This window comes from Pygoscelis adeliae, unplaced genomic scaffold (genome assembly GCF_000699105.1).
Source record: "Pygoscelis adeliae isolate BGI_AS28 unplaced genomic scaffold, ASM69910v1 Scaffold151, whole genome shotgun sequence".
NCBI classification, from domain to species: Eukaryota; Metazoa; Chordata; class Aves; order Sphenisciformes; family Spheniscidae; genus Pygoscelis; species Pygoscelis adeliae.
Window position 1 is genome coordinate 621,984 of NW_008824036.1, and position 10,340 is coordinate 632,323.

The 10,340-nt window shown below is 41.1% G+C and overlaps 1 protein-coding gene across 1 annotated transcript in view; it reads right to left on the reverse strand.

The window, feature by feature from the left end:
* GRAMD1B (GRAM domain containing 1B) overlaps window positions 1–9,555 on the reverse strand; it is a 99,843-nt gene extending 90,288 nt beyond the window's left edge. The window contains exon 1 of the mRNA XM_009333419.1: window positions 9,194–9,555. Within this exon, the coding sequence (XP_009331694.1) occupies window positions 9,194–9,555 (362 nt within the window). The remainder of the gene's footprint in view (window positions 1–9,193) is intronic.
* Window positions 9,556–10,340: the final 785 nt, after the last annotated feature.

Consider the following 10,340-nt stretch of genomic DNA (forward strand, 5'->3'; position numbering starts at 1 on the left):
TCTTAGAGGTCTTTTCCAACCTTAATGATTCTATGATTCTCTCTTACGAGTGAAGTGCAGTCTCACTCCATCCACGACAGTCAGAAGACCCAACCACCACATTTCTACTAAAGAAATACATTCCTAAGAACGCTTGTTCTGTTACCTTTCTTTTCTACCATCTGTAATTTGTTATACATCCTAAATAGTTTTTATTGACTTCATGACCCACGTACACACACATATACTTAGATAAACACTCACGAGACAGTTAACAAAAAAAAACATCATCTTTTCCAAATCTTGCCAGAAGTGAACATGAACAGACTGCAGGTACTAAAAAAAGTGCAAAACTTGCCTTTGTGTCTTAAATATTTAAAGATTTCTCTCACCCTTGGTCTTGGGAAGTTATAAGCTATAAACTAGATTTTGTACTATTCTTATCCTCCTGCCTTTTTTTTTTTAATCAGGCTCATTTTATTCTGAGATTTCAGTCTCTGAATGATAAGGCAGAGGAAAAATCTCTTACCATTTTAAGCATGAATAGGCTTTTAAAGCTAAGCAGGTCTTCTACTAGAAGATATTTGTCCAGATTTCACAAAAGTTCAGACACTCAGCTCAATGTTTGCACACTAGGAGCAGTCTAGGACTTCTATACCCTCCAGATGCAGGTGATAAGCCCACCATACTTTCACATTTGCAGGTGCGTCTGGCAGATTTTTATTCAGAGGAAATTTTTTCAACAATGATGGATGAATGGAGCAAGCAATGAAATGGGAAAGAAATATCTGTATCCTGGAAGACAGAATCACTTAATGAGTTTGGAGAATTATTCATAAAAATGTGGCCTTCAAAAGGCTATTGTTATCCACAACTATTAGCGAAATGTTCAGGTCTGAACCCAGATGAATATTTTGTATTCGTTTTGCTTAATTAACCCCGTATTAATAAGGCTTTGTTGGGTTCAGTATTAAGCATTTCAAAAAGGAGAATAATAGACAATGGACAATCAGGTATACATATACTCTTCAACTGCTTTCAGCAACTGTGACAACAGTTTTTGGAATTAAAAGCCACTATTTATGAAGTCTCACAATACATGAATATTTTCATCAACATAGATTTAGGAACTAAAAGATAAGCAGGTGATAATCAATAGAACAGTGAACTTGCATCAAGGTTTCTGTTGAAATTTACAAAGCTTTTCGGATATTTGAACAACTAAAGGGTTCTTCTCATCTTCACAGCTGCAAGCACAAAAACTTGAATCTACTTGCCTTAAAATATATCACAAAATAATTAGGATGTCTGCCACCAGAAGAAGTATAACAGTACCAATATCTGGTGGGAGTTACAGTTAAGTCCAAGCTGGCAAAAAAGTTAAATACATCATGCCTTTTAAATGGTATTTTTGTATTGTCAAAATCCATATTATTTTAAGCCAAAACTCTCTTTTAATTAAGTCTAAAAGATTCGTAATGAAAATGGAACATTTTAGATAGTTAATTCCATGATGTGCAAACAGTCTTAATTTGAAAACTTCTGGTAAGTGTTCTTGCGCATCTTTCCTTGGCAACATAAACACAGGATAATAAAACCAGATTGACCTTCAAGCCTCAGGTGTGTCAGAAAAGGTCCCTGGCTTTAGGAGCTTGTCAAAGACAAAAGAATTTTATCTTTCAATTTCACCCTCCTGCTCTGCTCACCCTTTCCAGAATGTAGCCCCCCCTCGTATTTCTCATGAAACAGCAGAAATAGACCTCCCAGCTGCCTAACAGCACCTCATTGTCCTTGGCAAATTAAATTCCTGTCATCAAAAGCACTGTGTTACTATGGTTGCATGAATACGTAAATGACTGCCATTACAAATGTCAAGGAACTGTCAGGTGGAGGGGAAGGAGAACAGAGGATAGGGGACACGAATCAGAAATCACTGACCTAAGTTCCAAGGGCTAACAGTCTCCCTCATCAAGAAGGGCTGTCCTTTGATAGACCTAAAGCTTTCAGTCTGTGAATTAAAAGCCAAAGCACCTTCAGTGATACAGCTTTCCCATAGGTGTTACAAGTTCCCACTCTCAGCATACAAGTGTAAAGTTGTCAGGGGAAACAGATCCTTAACACTGAAGGCAGCAAGTAACATCAGGCTTCACTAAAAAAGTTAAGGAAGATTCATGTTCAGCGAACTCTAATTGCTGGATTGCTACCAAGCTCTGTGGCAGGCAGATACCACAACATTTCTAAGGATCACAGCACCCTTTCTGTTTACACAACCCTGCTCCATCTAAGGACTGATTCTGAAGGAGCTTCTTCGAAGAAATAGGTAGCAAGCACCCTGTTTCTGTGCACATTTCACTGAAGTTGAAATGGCGATATGCAGAGGCAAGAGGAAAGTTTGTACCCAAACTCATGCAATGAATCAGTGCAACAGATGGAAGGCAGAGCTGGAAGGTGAAATTTCAAGTGCCTTTTTTAACCTAAACTTAGAGCATGCACTACCTGGAGCCTAACGTATTGCCAGCATTCCCGAGAACCAAAGGGGCACTTCCTACTCCAGACCTTCATATCTTTTTAATAACTCAGTTTCATAGATGGGGGGATGTAAAGCAATGTTTACAGTCTAAACCCATTAGTAATGATCAAAAAAGATAAAGGACAGTTGCATATATCATAGATCATCATCATAATTAGTACTAATTGTGCCCTTTGCACTCATGTTCAGAGTTAGGGAGCCAGAGTCTGAATCTGTAGTAGATTCTTCTCTCCTTGCTGGAAAGGGTTACAAGGGGCAGGACGGGCAAGTTTTCTCCTCTCACTGCATTCATTTCACAAATGAAAACATCGACATCAACCTTCACAGCTATATCAAGGCAAGCCCTGTCACCAACAACATATTCAACAATGAACAAACATCTTGAATTTCAAAACACAATCCAGTGGAAAACAACTGTGGTAACGAACACAGTGATTAATTGTTAAATACCATTGACAGGCACAGTGCTGTGTAAGACATGAAATTCAGATGGCCCAATGGTAAATATTTGCTGACTAGATAAGATCAACAGCATTTAAGTTCCAGGATGTTAGTAAATTAGTCAATTTTGATACTCTTGTGTAACTAACTGGTCATCCTAAATCACACAAATACCGAAAGGCAAATATTTAAAAAGAAAACCACAAACTACTGCACAAAGGCAGTAAGAGTCAGCCAAAAAAAATAACAGAGCTGGTGAGATTCACAGGCACTTGGCACACATTATCATAAAAAAAGACAAAAAACCTGCAGTCACAGCAAACAGTACATCAGTACTCTTCGTAAGAGATATGCATTCATCAATTTAAAAAAATTCAGTTCACTGGAAGCACAAATAGGTCTCATTTAAATTGCAGGTTCAAAAAGGAAAAAGATTACATTAATAGCCGAGTTGCTACTAAGCCATCATTCGTGTCCTCTCACATTTCAGATTAGAAGAGATACCACATAAATGGAAGTTTGTGCTTATGGACTTTCCAAAGCTATCAAAAGCAGAGAAGATGGGCTGCTTACTACAGAGATCTATGTAATAAAACTCTTCCCATTTTTGCTTTGAAGACGCAAAAGAGTACAGATACCAACTAAATACCCCACTATGTATTCAAGTCCCAGATTCAATCCATAAGATAATCACACGTCACTCACATTCCTTCAATTTTCTCCAGAAATCAAAAAGTTTTAAATATAGTTTAAAAGATTAACAAGGAGAGACATATTCCAAAAACTTGGGACAGTATTAAAAAGTGTAACAAAATCATTTCTGCCAACACCTCTCGGCACTTCAAAACACATATTTGTCCTCCCGAAAACCTCAATTAACCAACTCCAGCTACAAGCAGAACACAAAAAAAATGAAGTCCATTTGCCTGCTCCATTATGAAATCCCTATGGAGCTATCAGTTCCTCAAACAAGTGAGATTTCAACAAGAATTTTATCAAAACTCAAAAAACCAAAAATGCACTGGCAATCCCAGTACGCACACGTCTACCACTTACTGCAGCAGCTCACTGTATTTCTAACAAAGGACAAGCCCCACTTCCTCTCCTCTGACCTAAAACTGAAACATGAAAGTTCACAAAAGCCAGAGAAGCTGAGAACTACAAATTTTACAGTTATTCATTTTGCAGCTTCTTGGAATTGTATCACATGAGGTGAACAAAACCTTAGTCCACCAAGCCTTTCCAGTCTCTCTTTAATTATAAGCTGCACAGGGCTTTAACAGTTTTCTCTTAATCAAGTACTTTTTCCAAGGATAGTAAATACTGCCACTAATATTATCTAAAGACAGTAGTCTTCTCAGACTGCGTTTCCATAATGTGAGAGGCTCTATAGCCTTTACTCTTGTAGCTTTCTGGGGTTTTATTTTTCACATTTAGCAGTTACTTAGGGGAGAAAAATCCTTTTTCCTCTAGAAAACACCACAATATTTTTCCTGGGTGTGGAAGCAAGAAAAAGGTGAACGAAGCATTAATAAGCGGAAACTTTCAGAGTGAATTTCAGTTTTGTTAAAAAAAGCAAAAATATTATCCACTACTTGAAATTAAAGATTCATTTAGTTTTACGAGAAAATTCAAAATATCTAACACACTTATTTGTAAATAATATTTTTAGCACAAGTTCCAACAACTCAGCAGTTCACTTCTAACTGATGTATCTCAGTAGGGTGACCAAGAGACTTCACAAGTGAACTTTTTTCTTAAGGAAAAAAAGATAGAAACTTTACCTCTTTCTGCCACAGAATATGAACGGTAACAGTCACAAAGCACACTGCTGAACGGTGCTAAAGATTCTCCTAATGTGTCACTTGTTTCACACTATCAGATAAACTATGAAGAATTCATCTGTAAAACATCTATGGTTGTGTGTCCAGCAGCTCAAGAAACCTCCGTCTCCACAGCACATACCCTTTTCTAAAATGCGATGAGATGGAATGCTTCTAATACACTTAATTTTTAACATCTTATGTTAGAGACATTTTAGGATATAGGTGAGTCTTTCCCTTTAGCTGAACCTGTCATTTAGGACTTCAGTAAGTGCCAGAGTTTCCAGCAGAGGACCAAACTGAGTACACTCAACCTCAGAAATGTCAAGAGCTACAACACAATCTATTCCCCACTGATCCAACAAAATCCACAACAAGTTTTACATTCTTTGAAGCACCAACATTTTGCATTTCATGATTAACTAGCCTGGACGCTGTGATTGACCAAACAAATTTATCTTTTGGGCAAGCGTTAACAGAAGACAAACCAGGTGATCTTGGAGAGCTCAAGGGAAAGGGAGCTCTGGAAAGGGACTGCAGGCATCAGGACACAACAGCTTCCAGGACCTCCTGCAAAAGCAAGTTCAGCAAGGAATAGCAATGAGTAAAAGATGATTCAAACCTTTTACCATCCTTGGCATTCTGGCTTGTTTCTTCCCACAGTAGCAGAGCACATTCGGATTACCACTAGTAGATCTTTGCCCAGCACAAAATGCCTCACAGGAAACTGTTCAAGAACGAAAGATTTACTATACCTCAACTATTACATATGTACTGTTGTTGAACATTCACACAGGAGCCCAAGTCAGACAATGATAGTGCAGGGCCCACCTATTTACTCTCAGCTTCTGCCAATGGAAGGGTGGAAGCACAGGATCTCATTCCAATACCGATCTTAGGCCAAAAGAACAGCAGTCCTTTAAGCCCAAGTGATCTACCCTCTCAGCAGTTCTTGTCTTACACATCAAGAATCACATGCAATTCCAGAGATTACTAGCGAGGGTGGCTTTAAGAAATGAATAATAAATTAAAGCAGATACACTCTCGCATCCCCACATCAATAATGCACGTTCATTACATGCATAGCTAAATGCTAATAGATTGTATCCACTAGCCTGTGAGGAAATAAACATCATCATGCCTTAATAAAAAATGTGTGCACTTGTGTGCAGGGTTCATACTTTATAAAACTGTATGCAGATAAATAACTTCCATCATTACCTGGGTAGCAAATGATGGATGAGGAATATAGGTAAGAAGCTGTCTGCATCCCTTATAAAAATCATCCTATTTATCCTCTGTATAGGCCCCCAGAGCACCAAACCTGCAGTTTGGATCATCATGCTTTTGTACAAGGACAAGTTACAGGGAAACTCCTACCCCCGAGAAACGGCTTCTCCCTGCTCTTTCACCTTGAACAAAACTGTGTGATAGGCAAGCAAGGCTCTTACATGCCACCTCTGCTGTTTAATGAAAAGAAATAATCAGTCTCTCTTCTGCTCTCACCATCAGCCACCTAACAGCTTTTAGAGAACCAGCAGGTAAACAAACCTTTGAATTATCCAGGCTGTTAAAAACTAACTAGTGATATAGAACATTTTGCAGGCTGGAGTTTCCAGATGAAAAAAGCAGCCAGCCTTCATCAGACCTGGAGCATTACAGACAGCATTTCGAGTCCTAAAAGCATTTGTTTATTCACTTGGATGCTTACTGTATGCTAATGGTCACAGAGCTATTGCTCTTGCTCAGGGGCATGCGAGCAACACATGCATCACTGGAATAAGTCAGCTGGTGCACAGTTTGCTCTCAACTACCAGCTTTCCTGGGAAAACCCTGCCATACAAACAGGCAGATATCTGGCCACATAATGGGGGTAAAGGTTACCAGACTCCAAAAAAAATTCAAACTGCTTGACAACATTTTAACTAGAAAGAGGGAGTGACTGGAAGCAAACTGCATTCATTTCTCTGGTGGGAACTGCGTGCTGATGGCTGCCCCCTTTACCAGGTGAATTTGGGAACCTTAGCACTTAGTGTACCACACTCCTAAGCAGATGTGTGGCACACTGACCACATTGGGAATCCCTGTTACAATCGTGTTACAATTAACCAGCTGGACAGTTCAAGCATCATCACTGTAACTCAACCCCAAGACAGGGCTTGGTGGAAAAACCACTGGATGAAATGCTTCAGCCTTTACTCTAGTACAGTAGTCCCTGTTGCCCTTAAACAAATTAATAGTACAATAAATGACATTACTAGCATTTGTTACAAAGAGCAACGTCAAAATAAAACAGCAGCAAGAGAGAGCCAATGCTCTAGATGACCAAGTCTAAAGTAGGGGAAGATAGACAGGCAGTATCTGCTTTACAGAAAGCCAGCTTCCTGGGCTATTTTAGAACAGGGTTTCACATGCAACAGCCTCGGGTATGCTAAGGTTTACCCCACGGTGCTAGCTACTAGTTTCTTTCAAATTAATGCCACAAAATCCTTTAGGGTTCATCACTCTTTCTGTGACTAACTCCCCACAGATTTTGCTTTCTCTGTGTTTTTTTCATGTCTGCTGAGTTTTGAAAGCCCAATGATGATCTTTGCATTTTGCAAGCCCAGAGGCTCAGCACAAAGTGACCAGCAAACTGTTGGAGTTGTTCCCCCCCCCCCAGACTAGAAAGGGAAAAATTCCATTTGAAAACATCATGTTTCCCATTGCAAAAGGGATAGTTTTGGAGCCTGCTACATATGAAGAAAGGAGGTGCCATGCTGGCTTTGGTATGCTAATGCCACCTAATCCATCAACCACTTCAGCTTTTTTCCAGTCACTGCTTCAAAAACATAACCAGGGTTAAGGCAGAAATGTCTTTATGATGAATAAGCAGAAAGCTGTCAGCATAGCCATGGAGATTATCATGTGTACACGAATGAACTAAGTTTTCTTACACATTCACACCAAAAGAAATGTGTCTTGGCCTCTGTTTCAAACACATTCACCATCAGTAAGTCCAAATGAAATCCTTCAGCTGAAAAGCCATCCTCTCTGTTGAACTTCAGACCTGAACTTTGTGATTGACACATTAGCATATGCCCTATGCATTATCCTTCCTGTTTTCTATGCTATAACTGAATCGCTACCTACATCACCACAGCTAAGTGAAAATCAGTTAATTTTTCTCAACCAAGATATGTTTTTCAATGTTAACTTTTTGAAAGAGGTATTATCAAATCCTTGATGGCATGCATTTATTGATGAAATTTCCCCAAAGCTTAATAAAATGACAGACTGACCTTGCTAAAGGGACCTCACGCAAGAAGAGTTACCACATAATCAAAGTGGACATTAGCAGAAGAAAAAGCTCTGTCCTATAAACACTCAAGCAACACAGCAGTCAGTGAGTCAACCTAGTTACATTGGGTGTAGAAACAGTAAGAGAAGTTTCTTTTTTTTTTTATGAAAGTGCAGTACATATTTTCAGGCATAAACCCCCACATATAGGCTGTGTGGGAGTTGCAAAGCAACAAAAGAAAAACTGGCCCACACTAAGCTAGGATGAGGATTTATAATGCATTCATTTCTCAGAGAAACCTTTAAAGCATCTTGTGTATTTTGGGCCTTCAGGAAAAAGGCAGAGTAAACTATACTGCATGTTGTAGACCCTGATTGCACCTGCAGAGGGTTACAAAGGTAACCCTTTGCCTTTTTCTTCATAAGGCCACACAATAACTCCCTGGACATTAATTTTCCTGTGTTGACAAGCTCTTGGAGGTCTTTATAAATTATTTGTCCCCTTTTGAGCCAAAGGGCTGAGTGACTTCCAAGTCCGGAAAGCAGCCAAGAACTGAACCCAGACATCTTGACATGCAGATCCACCTACTAGCCACAAGGCTGCTTTGTTTCTCTCTTGTTCTCACATTCTCCCGATGTCAGCAACTGAACGAAGGATTTCTGAGGTCTCAGCAGTAAGAATGAACATCACCAAAAAAACACTGACAAAGGTTTGGCATCATCACTCCCTGCCCCAGTAATCCCAGCAGAGAGGTCACCTCCTCTCTCTCAAGGGTCTCTTCAGGACACCTTAACGAACTTAAGTCTTATCACCCATTCTTTCAGGACAGCCTCTCTCACTCAGAAGCAAGCTCTTTTCACTGGTTCTGTATTACCTGCAGAAGGTATGCAGAGGACCATGAACAAGGACAGATCCTAGCGCTGCTGTTTCTAATATGCCTACTGTTTGCACATAAGGATTAGGCCATTTGGTCTGGCATCAGCAAGTCCAACCAACTACATTACCCATTCCAGCCAACAGGTGAGGACAAAGTCCCAGGGAGAGGCGCGCCAAGATTTCTAGCGGAACAATAGACCCTACCTACCTATTGTGGACAGGCTATTCTTGGAAGCAGGGAAGAGAAAGTGCCCAAAAACATACCTGCTCTCACTGTATTCCTTCTTCTCTCTCACACGCAGCCACTTCCGAAGGAGGAAGCGCTTGCGCCGCGGGGAGGCACTGGGTGTGGAGCAGTTGGACCACGGAGTGTCCTCATCACTGGAGGGGGTTATTTCAATGGATGGGAGCTGCAGGTATTCCTTGCTGGAGGAAGGAGAATCCTGATACCTGCTGGCCTCCAGGCTCTGCTCCTGCACATTCTTCATCCGCCTCATCTTGAAGCGCTTCCTGCGCAGGGTTGGGGTGGATGAACTGGACCAGGCACGGCCACCCTCCACCACCTGCTGCTCTGGGACTTGCAGTGCTGGGAGCTGCAGGGTTTCTGTCATATTGGCAGCTGGCATCAGATGCCCTTTTCTCTTTCTGCTCCCACCCCCAGGCACACTAGCTCTGATCTCGATGTAAACCACACCACAAAACCACAACTTGCCTTCCTCCTCCCTCACCCAGTCCAGTACTGCCCTCCCTCTCAAGCAGGAAACCTCATGTTCTTCACGTGCTTTTCATTTAACAAACAGCAGAGTGGGGAGGGGATGTTCAGGACACAGACATGCCACAAGGGAAGCCAGTTCCAAGTTTCTTTTCTCCTTCTCCTCTCTACAAAACAAGGTCCCTCCCCTGCCTGGTCTCTCAAAGGAGCAGGTTTAGCACCGAGACAAGGGTTGCCAGCAATGGTTTGGCTCACTTTCAGCTCCCTCCCTCCCCCCCCGCTTTTGCCTTCTGTCCTCTTTGCCTAATGTTGGTTCAAGAAAGTCTCCTGGGGCTGTGCTAGGAAACTCAGCTGTGGTCTTCTCAAGAGACGATGCAAGTATGGAGTGGAGCGGCGTGGAGCTGTGAGGTCAGAAAGAGAAACAAAGAGAGGGTGGGAAGCAACAATACTAGATAAAATCAGGAGAAAGTAGGAGGAGCAGCATGTTCTTTTTCTGTAGCGGGTAAGACATACGCAGGCAGCTGTTGCAAGCATAACTGCACTCTTAATCCCAAGAGACAGGGTTTATATTACCAAATATGCTGCTGCTACAAATCAACCAAATGAAAGAGGGTAAGAAAGGATAATAGCCTGCTGTAGAAGCCAGTTGGGACAGGCTTTCCCCTTGTCCCACCTTCCTGCTCAGACAGCCCACCCCAT